The 15372-nt window shown below is 39.3% G+C and overlaps 1 protein-coding gene across 2 annotated transcripts in view; it reads right to left on the bottom strand.

The window, feature by feature from the left end:
- The window catches only part of pcxb (pyruvate carboxylase b), a 286683-nt gene that overhangs the window by 38535 nt on the left and 232776 nt on the right, over positions 1-15372 (bottom strand). For both annotated transcript variants that reach the window (XM_034136581.1, XM_034136582.1), the window contains exons 16-17: positions 7757-7913; positions 327-567 (exon numbers count right to left, since the gene is read on the bottom strand). In XM_034136581.1, the coding sequence (XP_033992472.1) occupies positions 327-567; positions 7757-7913 (398 nt within the window). The remainder of the gene's footprint in view (positions 1-326; positions 568-7756; positions 7914-15372) is intronic.

Here is a 15372-nt window from a genome sequence, read left to right as displayed (position 1 = left end):
ACCTGCAGCTTGCCAACATCATTAAAATAAGAATTTTTCAATAATGTCTTACCTAAAGCATGACCAGGCCAAAAAAACACTGCAGGTCAGTCCCTGATTATAATGACCTTCATACATGTGTAAAAGACTGCGTATATAAGCCTTTGTAAAAAAAGTACTTCTAGTAAGATCCTTCCAGCTGGTTCTATGTTATTCTGGTGGCAGATGGGAAGGGATTTCCATACAGAAGCAAAGAATAAGTGCCAGTTTTCCTTATCACAGGGAAAACAATGTTGGCTTATTATAGCCAGACACTTAAAACACTGCGTCTAGTGTTATTTCCTCACCTTGATGCAGAGGATGTGAGTTCCTGCTTTCACCAGCTCATCGGCCAGCTGCATGTAGTAGTCCAGAGAGTACTTCTGCCTCATGGGGTCCGAGACGTCGCCCGTGTAGGAGATGGCGGCCTCCACCACGCCCCCCGCCGCTCCAGCAGCCTCCATGCCCAGCAGCATGTTGGGCAGGTAGTTCAGGGAATCGAACACGCGGAAAATGTCCATGCCGTTCTCTTTCGCCACCTCGCAGAACCTGAAGGAGGGGGTTGAATTCATTTAATCTACATTCAAATAAGACATAAATAATCTCACTGAACACTACACATGAGATTGTCTTTATATCCCAGATAATAGCACACATCCGGGTAGGAAATAAGCCGTTTATATCAATCTCCATATCTGTACCTGCGTTAATACAATATTCACACTATTTCCATGACAAGTGAGCTCATACAGCCTGCAGGAGCCCACATAGTCTGCAGAGAAATGTATACCGCCTCATTATCCAAGCAGCGAGAGCTAAATCTCTCCTATTATTGCCTCGGCCTCCGTGTCTTAATCAGGTTTCCAAACTGGGATGAGCGCCTGTTTTAGCTGTGTTAGTGTGAATACAACATTTACACACGCTGAGAGCTTTTGTTTTGGCAAATAAACACAGACACTTAATGTTGTGCCACGAGAGGATTACCAGTGTCCAGTATTTATTTATTCAGCACTACAATGCATACAAGCGCTGCCTAGTGTTCGGCACCAAAACAAAATATTGTCCAGAATCTCTGACTCAGCGCTGACAAAATCATTATGTGAATCATGTGTAGCAGCAGACAGACAGTATCTAAGGTAATTTACTGTTGTGTGGTACTTAAATACAACTTTCAGGTACTTGTACGTCACTGCTTCCATTTCCTACTACATTAAACTTCTACTCCAGTAGCTCTCAAAGGCAATTACTATTTTACTCATTTATTTGTAACTTGTAATTACTTGGAAGATTCCAATTCATAATACAAAATATAATTCTGTATATTTCTCTAACTACCTATAAGTATGAATAGCTACCATTTAGGAGGAGCGCTTGTAATGAACTAAAGATAAGAGTACTCATACCACCTGTGTATTAGCTAGTTGATATTTTCTAAAAATAATATCTAGTTGGCGATCAAACAGCCATTTTGGATGTTCAAAGAAATGTTCTTCTTGCTGCGGAGTGTACTGTAACCCTGTGTCATGCACTTTAAATCAATTATATGAAATGAAATTACACGTTAACTTGATTTAGTTAATGAAGACACTGACTCGGGCTACTTGGCCGCGGGCCGCTGCGCTGCGAGCGTCGCGGGTGAGAAAGCCACAGATAAAAGAGAGGAGGTGGAGAGAGAGCCGGGCCAACAGATCAAAACCATTAATCACAATCATGTGCAAATTTTCCATGGCACTGCCCCTACGGGACACTGAGAGTGAGGGGGGGGAGAGAGAGAGAGATGAAGAGCAGTCGGGGTACAGAGAGGGAGTTAAAAGAGGGAAAGAAGTGTGTTATACAGAGATGAATGGAGGCATAAAAAGGAACTTATAACAGTGGGGATAAATAATGTGATAGGAGAGGGGGAGAATAAAAAGTGTGTGTGTGTTTCAATGTGAAGGAGTGGGGAGGGGACAGCTGCATTAGTCATAAAGCTACTCCTAATTTATTTCAGGTGAGGGGAATTGCACCTTGCATGCAGGGCTGTGTGTGTGTCCTTGTCTGTGTGGAGCTGCATGCAGGGGTGTGTGTGTGTGTGTGTGTGTGTGTGTGTGTGTGTGTGTGTGTGTGTGTCTATATGAGTCATCCACATCATGGAGGTAGCTAGTGAATCCATTTGGAAAAGTGTTAGAGGCGTGTGTGTGTGTGTGTGCATGTGTGTAGGCACAGGAAGTGTTTATGGCTCTAAAGACATTACTGGTAGACATCTGCATCAGTGGTGTGTGGAAGTCACTGCGCATGAGAGGAGGAAACAGCCAAACATCCACCATGTTCACCTGACTAATGTGTGTGTTAGTGGGTAGCTATTGTACAGATTATTTTCATATTTAACAACAAAGCAGCTGTGTCCCTTTAATATTATAGAGAGAAATGTTTTCAGTATAGGTTAAATGACTTGAAAGGAAATAGAAAGGTTTTTATTTACAAGGTGACAATTGGATGATTGATTGATTGAAGCATCCTGCACCACATGTGTCCATCCCCTAAGTGCTTACATCACCCTCGAGCCACCAACAGCCAATACAATCGTGTAATCATGATATTGACGTTAAATCCATACCCACACATTTATATACGAGAGGAAACCTGTATGAAGGAAAGTCTATTATAGCCACCACTTCTCCTGGCTTAAATCACATATTACCTTCAGATAACAGTTTTTCCTTAATTAACAAACATGTTTTTATTGCATGTTTCTTCTGGTATATGTGTCGCTTAATTTTTACCATACTTGCTTTATTTGTATTACTTTGTTCTTGTGAGCAGACAGTTTGTAGCAAATCATACGCGTTTGGATTGTTGGTGTATTGTTAATTACGGTGTTCTGTTGGGTTAATTGTTTTTCTATTGTTTTGATGAATTGTTCGTGTAATTATTCCCAGATGGCAATTATTTTCACTTTCAATTTTCTTTTCACAAACAAAATGAAATATGTATGAAGTCGATAAATAATATGACAGTGACAGACAATAACGCAGGGGGAGCGCAGCTGGTTTCCAGAAAATCTTTCTGACAATTGAATACAAATGTTTTCAAAACATTAAAAAGAGTTAAATAGGAAAATGACAAAGTTGCTCTAGAGATATGAAGGATCTGCTTTCATCTCGACTGTGTTCCAAATACTGAACAAAACACTTACAATTATATTATTCAGTGCATTTATAAAAAAATGTATGTTAAGCTTAGTGTGTATCCACCGAAATGTACAACAGTGCTCTGTGTGTTAATTTCTGTAGCATTAGTGGACATAGAACATTGATTTTCGAAGCAAATGCAAAATAATTCTTGCAAATAAGACTCTTGATGTCATGAGTGTTGAATAACCAAATTATTTGTTCTTAACCCTTGTGCCCTCCTCGAATTTTCAACCTTTCGACCCCTTCGTGGCAAAAATGTACACGCCCATAATAACTGCTACTAAATCATCATACATCAACATTTCTTTCTACTTTTTTTTTCATGAATCACTTAAACAACTTATAACGTACTCAAAACTACCAAACATTCAATAATTCTCTGGATTTTAACCCTTTAAATGCCTGTTTAATTATTTGAATTATTTCATTATTTATGACAAAAAACACAAAAAATGAATTTTTTTCAATATAATAATTAGTAGAGGGATGGAACTTTGGTGGTTATTAGAGTCTTGGATGTGTCAAAGATTAGCAACAAAATTGATTTGACTGCATTATTATTTTTTACGTAGTATCAGATACTACCTCTGGACACCTTCGTGGCAAAAATGTACACGCCCATAATAACTGCTATTAAATCATCATACATCAATATCTTTTTCTACTTTTTTTTTCATGAATCACATATACAACTTCTAACGTATTCAAAACTACCAAACATTCAATCATTGGCAGGATTTTAACCCTTTAAATGTCTGTTTAATTATTTGAATTATTTCATTTTTTCTTACGAAAAAACACAAAACATAATTATTTTTCAATATAATAATTAGTAGAGGGATGGAACTTTGGTGGTTACTAGAGTCTTGGATGTGTCAAAGATTAGCAACAAAATTGATTTCACTGCATTATTATTTTATACGTAGTGTCAGATACTACCTTTGGACCCCTTCGTGGCAAAAATGTACACGCCCATAATAACTGCTATTAAATCATCATACATCAACATTTCTTTCTACTTTTTTTTTCATGAATCACTTAAACAACTTATAACGTACTCAAAACTAGCAAACATTCAATAATTTTCAGGATTGTAACCCTTTAAATGCCTGTTTAATTATTTGAATTATTTCATTATTTATGACAAAAAACACAAAAAATGAATTTTTTTCAATATAATAATTAGTAGAGGGACGGAACTTTGGTGGTTATTAGAGTCTGGGATGTGTCAAAGATTAGCAACAAAATTGATTTGACTGCATTATTATTTTTTACGTAGTATCAGATACTACCTCTGGACACCTTCGTGGCAAAAATGTACACGCCCATAATAACTTCTATTAAATCATCATACATCAATATCTTTTTCTACTTTTTTTTCATGAATCACATAAACAACTTCTAACGTACTCAAAACTACCATTTACAGTTTCGATTTTAACCCATTAAACGCCTGTTTCATTATTTTCATTATTTCATTTATCTCAAAAATGCCTCATTGACTTCCATTCAGACCACATTTGTTGATCTCATTGCCATTGCAGTATAAAACCATGCATTTGTAATGTCAGCATTTCATTTAGAAGAAAAGTAGTGATATTTGATATTTCTACTCTATTCCAACAGATTAAACCATTTTCCCACTGTAGGCCGATGCATTACATTCTTACATTTTTGCCAGTTATATTATGGAGCCGTGTGACTACCAGGGGGCCCCGAGAGTGGTGTGTGTGTGTGTGTGTGTGTGTGTGTGTGTGTATGTATATGTATGCGTGTGCGTGTGTATATGTGCGTGTGTGTGTGTGTGTGTCATTTCCAGCAGCAGACTAGCAGGTCCTGCAGCATGTGACCTGGTGCTCTCAGGTGATAGAACAACATTTTTTTAGGCCTGTGCACAACCAGCACACACCTCTCCTCCCTCTCCGTGTGTGTGTGAGAATCTGTAAGCATGCACAGATCATTTCATGGGAACAAAAGGCCATCTTTTGAGGGATGTGTTTGATGTGTCTTTGAAGAGCTGCTTGATTACTCAAAAACAAAAAACAAATGTTAGTCTGTTTATGCACCTGGCTGCCAAAGATAAACATGCAGTTTGACCAAGGGCTTATTTCATTAGTGAGCAGAGAAGGAGAAAGACCTGGAGCAAAGAGAAGGAACTCAAATGAAGAAGCTTTTCAGTGCAGAGGAGACTTCAGAAATAATCTTGCAGCCTTCTTCTGCCAGCGAGCTGCAGGACTCATCTGAAGAAGACACAAGGTTCGAGCTGGGGTCTGACACTGAATGCTCTCTGGAGTCCAGCATTTCTTTGAGTTCCTCTGACCCTTCATCTGAAAGTGGAGAGGACACTGAGGGTCCGGCCCACAGTGAGGGGACAGAGAAGAACGGAGGTCGTTCTCCCAGGAGCTGGGGAAAACCAGGGTGTCCTCACAGATTGTGAGAAGAAAGCCCCCCGTGGTGGTGGATGGTGGGCCGGACCCTCAGTGTCCTCTCCACTTTCAGATGAAGGGTCAGAGGAACTCAAAGAAATGCTGGACTCCAGAGAGCATTCAGTGTCAGACCCCAGCTCGAACCTTGTGTCTTCTTCAGATGAGTGCTGCAGCTCGCTGGCAGAAGAAGGCTGCAAGATTATTTCTGAAGTCTCTTCAGCACTGAAAAGCTTCTTCATTTGAGTTCCTTCTCTTTGCTCCAGGTCTTTCTCCTTCTCTGCTCACTAATGAAATAAGCCCTTGGTCAAACTGCATTTTTATCTTTGGCAGCCAGGTGCATAAACACACTAACAGTTGTTTTTTGTTTTTGAGTAATCAAGCAGCTCTTCAAAGACACATCAAACACATCCCTCAAAAGATGGCCTTTTTTTCCCATGAAATGATCTGTGCATGCTTACAGATTCTCACACACACACACACGGAGAGGGAGGAGACGTGTGTGCTGGTTGTGCACAGGCCTAAAAAATTGTTGTTCTATCACCTGAGAGCACCAGGTCACATGCTGCAGGACCTGCTAGTCTGCTGCTGGAAATGACACACACACACACACACACAAACACACGCACATATACACACACACACACGCACATACATATACACACACACACACACACACACACACGCACACACACACACACACATACATACATACACACACACACACACACACCACTCTCGGGGCCCCCTGGTAGTCACACGGCTCCATAATATAACTGGCAAAAATGTAAGAATGTAATGCATCGGCCTACACGGAAACTTGTGTAATCTGTTGGAATAGAGTAGAAATATCAAATATCACTACTTTTCTTCTAAATGAAATGCTGACATTACAAAATGCATGGTTTTATACTGCAATGGCAGTGAGATCAACAAATGTGGTCTGAATGGAAGTCAATGAGGCATTTTTGAGAGAAATGAAATAATTAAAATAATTAAACAGGCATTTAAAGGGTTAAAATCCTGCCAATGATTGAATGTTTGGTAGTTTGGAGTACGTGAGAAGTTGTATATGTGATTCATGAAAAAAAAGTAGAAAAAGATATTGATGTATGATGATTTAATAGCAGTTGTTTTGGGCGTGTACATTTTTGCCACGAAGGTGTCCAGAGGTAGTATCTGACACTACGTAAAAATTAATAATGCAGTCAAATCAATTTTGTTGCTAATCTTTGACACATCCCAGACTCTAATAACCACCAAAGTTCCGTCCCTCTACTAATTATTATATTATATTATATATATTATAAGAGAAATTAAATAATTCAAATAATGAAACAGGCATTTAAAGGGTTAAAATCCTGAAAATTATTGGATGTTTGGTAGTTTTGAGCACGTTAGAAGTTGTTCAAGTGATTCATGGAAAAAAAAGTTTAATAAAATATTGATGTATGATGATTTAATAGCAGTTTCTATGAGCGTGTACATTTTTGCCACGAAGGGGTCCAGAGGGTGCAAAATGCATCACGAGAGTATACAAAACATGTAAGAGTAAACGACATTGGATTTCAAAAATTTGACTCAAAAGAAGACTTCTTGCAAAAATCCATGCCAAAAGCTGTAACAGCTGAAATGAACACCAAATCAAAAAAAAAAGTCAGGAAAAATGTACAAAAATGCCCGAGGAGGGCACAAGGGTTAATGTTGGGTATAGTCTGTGTCCCAATCCCAAACTTACACACCCTTCCCCTCTCCACTTCCACTCCGTTTGTGTTGAAGGTACGCCACATTAAGTGCCGTTCCAAACAAACTAGTGGGGTATGCTAGTTATTCAAATCTCCAACAGGAAGTTATCAAACCCTCCAACAGGAAGATATCAAACCTCCAACAGGAAGTTTTAAAATAATAATAATAATTTATAATTGTTTGCCTTGAGAAGCTCATTCTATACCATGGTTACAGGAAGTCACGACACTTCCTGTTTCTGCCGGTGAGAGGAAAGTTCATCCGGAAGTTTGCCGCTGCATTCACCTTACACATTAACGGAGCCTCATTCAGCTGAGAGTGAGAATACACACTCGGTCACACAGTCTGTTTGGAATTGGGCCTCAGTGTGTGTGTGAGTGAGTGTGTGTGACTCACTTAAAGACAGCGTTGTCGGGGTAGTTGGTGTAGCCCACAGCGTTGGCTCCTCTCAGCAGCATCTGGAAGGGGATGTTTGGGATCAGAGCTCTAAGCTCCTGGAGCCTCTTCCACGGGCACTCTGACAGGAAACGCATGGCCACGTCAAATGTGGCACCTACACACACACACACACACACAGAGAGAGAGGGATTGCACTTTATTTAGTATAGTATACCTATAGTATATATAGTCTCATCCCAACTTTGATCTAAACTTAAGACACAAAAACTCATATTTCACAAATATAACACACTAATAGAGGCTGGAATTAAATATCTGATGATACACGCACATTCATTGTTCATCCTAACACTTTCATCATTTTACTCTGAAGTCACTTTAGAATCGAAGAAATGTTTCAGAGGGCGAGGCGAAAAAAAGAGATAGCAATCTCTCATTTCCCTTTCTTGGGGGAGTAGATTAGTAAATCTCATACCCGTTTATCATATCAGCCAGAAATATTGAAGCCTCCAGTGGTTTTCTGCTGATCCAACACTGTCATCATTAAATTTCATTTTCAGAGCACTCGTACATTTGGACAGAATACTAAGCACAACTGTGTGTTCCCGACTCTGGAGGAGCAGGAACCCCTGGAAACCCTCCTTATCAATTTTTATTTTTTATACTCCCCCTGACTTGGATTTCAGCCGACCTCAGCGTCTCATAAACAGCTAGCTAGGAGCTGAAATGAATCTGATGTTAAACACATTAGTATTAACGTATTTTAGCATGTGAAGTATCAAAACAGGACGCTGATTGAGGCATTCATCTGGGCCCGCAGACCAATAATTTGATAACAGGGATGAAGAGTGGCAGCTGGCAGAACATTAAGCCGAGCACTGCTGTCCTTTTTGGAAAGAAAGGCAGCATACAATCTGTCATGAAGAAGAGATGAAATTAAATCAGGGAGAAAGATGATAACAAGTCTGGTATGCAATGCCCACCATCATATATAGTACCACATGTAATGTTTCAATCATAAAAGGTGTAGGAATATATGAGCCTATAACATTTTCTGTATGTGTGTAAGGTATACAGTACTGATACCACCTTACAGTATATTGACTCTTTACTCCATACAAATTTCCCCTGGTGGGAAATTAGGTTTTATAAGATAAACTTCTATAGCATGCTCTTGAGCCAATAAAGCAAAGCCTATGATGAATATTAAAAGATGAATGCTTCAAGTTGAGTCATTCTCACACACACACCTCTGCCGTTATCAGCATTTTTGCTTAAGTGTGCAATTATGGCCCTGATGCATCAGACAGTTTATCCTGTCAGATCAATGTTTATGTCTCTGTGATCCCACTTAATCACTCTGGAGCTTTGATTTGCTGCCGCTGCTGGTCAGGCTGTAATGCGTGTGTCCACTGCCTGCACCGAGGAAACAGCTCCAGTCCTTAAAAGGAAGCACCGAAATCAAGTGGATCACATCGCTCCAGTTTTCAAGGCTTTACTTGAGGCTTTCTTGTCCTAAAAATTGACTTCAAAATATTACAACAGGTTTTTTAAAGCACTGAATGGTTTGTTCCAAAATACATATCTGATCTTCTGCTACATTAAACCATCAGGGTCCCTCGAGTCAAAAATAAACATGGAGAAGCAGCGTTCAGTTACGATTCATGTATTTTCACTGTTTTTTGTCTATTTCACCTTGCTTTATTTGTGTTGTCTTGGCTTTCAAATGACTGTTTTGAAATGTACTTTAGTATTGTATTTTTGATGTACTATATCTTTGAAAGTATTTGGTTCAAATTGCCTTGTGTTGAAATGGGCTACTGTATTTGAATAAACTTGCCTCGACTCGAAACATGCAGAGGATTCTTGCGGGCTAAATGTACAATAATTAAAACTCCAGCTTTACCATTAGATAACTTAGCCGACTGTGGAAATACATTTGAAGAACCATATAGATACATTATGTGACCCAATTCATATAATTGTATCTTGATGGTGTTTGGAGGAACGCTATATGAGGAAGGGTCTTAATCCTCAAAGGGCTTTCACAGGACTTAATCTCTTTTTGATTCATTCAGCCTCTGAAACATGTGAAAGCAATACAATGTTCCCATTTTGCATAGGGGACAGTGTGTCAGGTGCACAGCGTTCATTACTCACAAGGGCATCTCCCTTCAGTGATTTATCGTGGTTCTGAGTGATTCAAGCAGTATAATATTCTCTGTAATAAAAGTGAATTGTATACTTGGTAGTTATTCCTCCTATGGCCATTTAGTGATGTGCAATTACAAGCTGTCCTTGTGGGAGAGTGCATGCAGGAGCTGGAGTCTTTAGTGCAGCGCTGGTCTAATTTGTGTTTCACAAACTAAATCAATATGAGGCGAGAGCGCGGCTGATACTAGTGAACCTGGGAATTTTGGGTATTGAAAGCCGAGCGAAAGAAGGATGATTAACAGAGGGGATGGGAAACAAACGGTCTGATATTTACACACTGACATCAAAGATTATAGCATTCTATTATTAACAGAGGACCTTTTTACACAACATGTCTACTCCTCAAGTCTTATCATGCCTTGTGGGACCCTGGAGGAGCCTTATAAACTCTGAGGAATAACAAATGATGAGGCTTTGATTGGGCTTTCAGAGGGGGAAGAATAAGAGGAAGATAGAAGAGACAGAAGGCAGCATATGAAACAAGGAGAAGCTAGACTGGCAGTCACAGAGCGCCAAGGCTAATGGTGCATTCATGTGCTCCTCGGATTCTCCATTTCTCTACTTGGGAAGTCATTCTTCTCTATTGAAAATGCATTATAGTAAAATATTTGATTTGACTTTAATCCCACTGCAGAAAGGGCATAGGTCATGCTCTGCGACAAAGCTTAAGCAGATGAATTCCTATTTTGGTCTTGAAAAATATGTTTTAGGGGATGAGTATGAACAAACTATTGATGTGTGTAAGAAAGGCATAAACAACCAATTGAAATGCACTGTTAATCTCATGAGGAAAGGTGATTTCTGTTCTTTTTGCTTTTATGCTAATTATCATTTGTAAATGTGTTGTTCCTACTTAACTAGTCAAACTAAGGCCCCGGCCCCGCATATTTCTCTTGCGTATAGCCCTTTAAGCTACACGACGCCGTAACGGAACGATAGAAATGGACCCTGCAAACGACAACGGGTCCAAAGGTGGATAGATCTGGGAACGGAGAGCTCTGGGGGGTCCAACGGGGCCGTGTGGTAGCCTATACGGTCATCATTTTCTGGTAATGACGACGCAATAGCCCCGCCTCTCCCCGCCTCTGCTGCTCACCCCCGCAAAAGTACACTGCACACTGAATTCAGATTATTTATCTTTATCTCGATATGGACATAAACGCGAGTGAAGTCTAATCTGACAGGACGGAGACACGCAGCTCCTGCCGCTGTGATGCAGCGGGAGCAAAACACACACTTCAAGTCAGATCATCACCCTTAGCTATTTTAATTACCTCTCAAACTACCTAAACTAGTTATAAATATGTTCATTTTTACTGTCGGGTCACTCATTACTGGATCAGCTGCTGCATGAGACAGACACTGACGCTGTCAGAAGAGAGGAAAAAGAGACAACCTCCGTGTATTTTATTATTATATATCATTATATCGTCGTTATTCATTTGTTTTAAAGCTCAATAAATAACAAAGAAGACCTTTGACCGGCACTTTTATAATTTTGTCCGGAAGATTTAAACTTTAACACACGTTGACCGGTGAAAAACTCTGCCCGGTTCCCTCGGCCCCCACCGCGGAGAATAAACAGAAGTGCAGCCATGACAACCATTCTTCTTCGCTGCTTTTGTGGAGGAAGTTGCTGCTTTTGTGGAGGAAGTTACAGCGCCACGTACAGGTTCGGCATATGTACTGCAGCTTTTCCATTGGATCTAAACGGAGCTGTCTCGTGTGGGAAGACACTATCCGGTGTATATTGCGTGTGGACGGAAGCTTTTTGGCGATTGCGTTTGCGTTAATCCTATGCGTTTTGCCGTATGCGTTCCCGTGGGGCCGGGGCCTAACATCGAAATATAATTAGAATCACAAAGCATGCTATTACCCTGTAAAATAGTAGAGTCACAGGAAGGATTCAGAGAGGATTTCTATAATTTAATCAGCCTTAAAATGTTTAAATTATGAGAAACTATTTTGTTTTTCCTCTGACTCATAATCATATCATGCAGGAACTACTGACGCCTCAAGAGGATCCACGAGCACATTACATTCCTCTTGGAGGATTCAGTGGAGCTTCTCTAAACTGAAAGAGACAACGTGACGCTGCTCAGCTCATAACATCAGCCGTTACAGAATCATTATGTCAGGGTGTTTAAGGGTTTCTGTTTTACATTTGATTTCAATGATGGACTGTTGCTGTGGTGCTATAATTGGCAGAGTCGAGCATATTCACTTTGTCTGGATGTTTCATGAACACAAAACACTGTTTAAACTTCAAGAGCTTTCATCCACAGAAGATTTCAAAAGTCATCTCCCACTGCAACTCAAACAGCAGCGGCGCTTTATGAGGAAGACACAAAGGAAGATGTATTCACCTTTCTCTTGACGTTTCATCATGACTGGATTCAATTCAGAGGCCAGATTATTCTGTGATCGCTTTGAGCTTGTACTGCAGCAGATGCTCAAATGATGAATGTTTAACACATCGTCTGCTCAGTTCGAAATAATTACACGTTGTAAAGAAAATAACATTCAATTACTGTAAATCGTTTAAAAGGACACTGTTTTTCCCATAATAAATGTATCTTATAACCATCATTTCAACAATAATACAACCCCAATCATAGTTTTGGAAATCTTACCCAACTGCAGTTCAATGGGTAAATGGTTAAGGCTTTCAAAAAACATGTGAAGCCTCAGTGGTGAAAACAGGAAGCTCCTAGTAAATTAACATATTGAATGCTCAGCCATAAAATGCTCCCAAAGCATGCTTTCCGTCAGCTTGTATTGACTGTTTTGCACAGCTTCCTGTTTCTCACACAGATGAGGCCCCAGAGGAATATTCAAGAAAACCTAATAGAGAGCTCAGTTTGTGCTCTTTCATCAGTAAAACATATAGACATGTCTGTGAGCTTCCCGTTTCCCAAAAAGAAGATTTACCACAGCTCCTGAAAGCCCCATTTGACTGTGTTTAAACCCAGAGAGTGCTAAGATCCTCAGAGGTAAAGTGAGGTTGTGTCACTGCGAGATTATGAATGATGGTAAACAACATTTTAATGTGGGCGAGAGGTTTAATGCTTTTAAATATAAGCTAATGACATGTTAAAAAAAGCATTTATGTCCCTTAATCAAAGCACTTTGAGAACAGGCTCACGGTATAATGAGACAAGGAGCTGTTCTGGCAACTATTCAACGATTTCCCTCCAGAGTGATGAACTGAGTTCACTGCCAGTTATCACAGTCTCTCTTCAAAGATTTACTTTTAATGTAACTGCTCAAACACGGCTAAGCTGAATTAATACCATCCTTCCCTGGTCAGTCTCGTAATAACATCACGATATACTGGGATGCCTTTGAGCCCTTTCTATCCAAATATCTCCTGGATGTTTTACTTTCGCTATAACCTTTCAATCTGTTCAAACATGAGATGAGTAGACAGTTGCTTAATATGCTCAAAGTGCTCTCCCACAGTAATGGAATATATTGTTTTCCTTGAACTGGTGCACCATGACCGGCTACTGGGAGGAATTCAATCTGAGTGAAGCGTTTACAGAGCTGAGGTTTTACTGGGCAGTCTCTCTCCTCGCATTTTTATTTTCTCCTCACTTTGCTCAACCATCTAACAAATGCACAGCAACTTAAAAACGGAAAGCCTTTTTACTCCAGGCTTTTGTTGTTTGGTTCTCATGTTTGTTCTTGTGATCTGACTAAAGCACTCCAAGTAATTTAAGCACGATCACTCCATGTGGTTTACCATAATTGCGCATTAAATTAAACGTTTCAACCTCAAGAGGTTCGCTGGGCATATCTCTTCCACAAATGTGTGTGTCCTAAGTGTTCAAACAGGAATTTATTATTTGAAACCGGTTCACAACAATTGTTCTTCACACAGGACAGCTATCAAGAAGTGTTGATAATTGCAGACTGTTCAAACATACTGTAAGACAAGTAGTTTTTGTTCTCTGGCCAATTTCACAGTAATTGCATATTATCCAGGGACACTATTGGACTCAAGAGGTTTCAATAATGCATGATTTTCTCTATTCATTCACGACCATGAAGAGGCTACAATCATTGTCTATTGAGGGAACTTGCTGGAGACGATGAAGATGGGAGGACGAGATATCATTTAAATGGCGCATGATTTCCACAGCTCAAACTAGAAAAACAAAGAGGCACAATCACGAGAAGATCTACGGTGAGAGTGGAGAGAGAATGGAGAGAGCAGGCATGTCTTCAGACGCATTAAAAAGCAGGAGTGCATACACAAAGAGATTAATTAACATGATAACTATCTGAAGAGGGAAATGAATGCAAATCTTACGTGACTGATATGTATGTGATCACACATTATGGGTATTTCCTCAGGTGTAATGGCTCTTTAGAGTGCCAAATGGTAAGTCTGATACCAGTCATGTCTGTACCAAGAGGTTTAAATAAAGTCAATGCAGAGGTGTCTTATATCCGTGTTCTTTCTAATGACCGGCATTAACAGATTCCTTTGGTTGCAAAAAAAATAAGATCTTGTAGTTAAGTAAAAAAATACCATACTGTAGGAATACTCTGTTACAGTAAAAGTCCTGCATTCAAAATGTAAAAGTAGAAAAGTATTATCATCAAAATATAGTTAAAGTAGCGACAGTGAAAGTAGTCATTGTGCAGATTGGTCCACTTCAGAATAATATGATATGTTTTATAATGATTGATCATGAAAGTGTTCTCAAAGCTGGTAAAGGTGCAGCTAGTTTGAATGACTTTGTATACTGCAGGGTAGCTTGTGGATTTACTCCAGGTGGAACTAAAGTCTGATTTAACACTTGATTATATTTCACATCATTCATCCACATCTGTAAAGTAACTAAAGGTATTAAATAAATGTATTGGAGTAAAAGTACATCATTTACCTCTGAACTGTAGTGGAGTAGAAGAACAAAGTAGCAACACATTTAAATACTCCAGTAAAGTATCTCAACATTTTACTCAAGTACAGTATGTTAATTTGGTTAACAATTTGTTTAGTTTTTCCCTTTAAAAAATAACAAAAAGTACCTACAAGAATACCGTTAAAGTACCGGATCGATAAGCAGTATCGATAAGAGTAGTAGTACCGTAACAAACCTTAGCGATACCCATCCCTAGATATTACACAAGTAAAGTGTTAAGAGAGTGAAATGTTTCTTTATGAATTTCAACACTTGATGCTGTCACATCGATTCCAATTTCAGATACCTGTATTTGCCTAACTGAATTAGTTTAAAGAGAGAAAACATTTTGACTAAAATGTAATTTTTCATCGACTAAAGGTTGACTAAAACGTTTTGAGTTTTCGTCGACTAAAACTAGACTAAAACGTTTTGAGTTTTCGTCGACTAAAACTAGACTAAAACTATGAAGGATAGAAATGACTA

The sequence above is a fragment of the Trematomus bernacchii genome, unplaced genomic scaffold (assembly GCF_902827165.1).
Source record: "Trematomus bernacchii unplaced genomic scaffold, fTreBer1.1, whole genome shotgun sequence".
In the NCBI taxonomy this organism is placed as follows: domain Eukaryota; kingdom Metazoa; phylum Chordata; class Actinopteri; order Perciformes; family Nototheniidae; genus Trematomus; species Trematomus bernacchii.
Note: the sequence above shows the minus strand (reverse complement) of the source record. Positions and strands in the feature narration are given on the sequence as shown.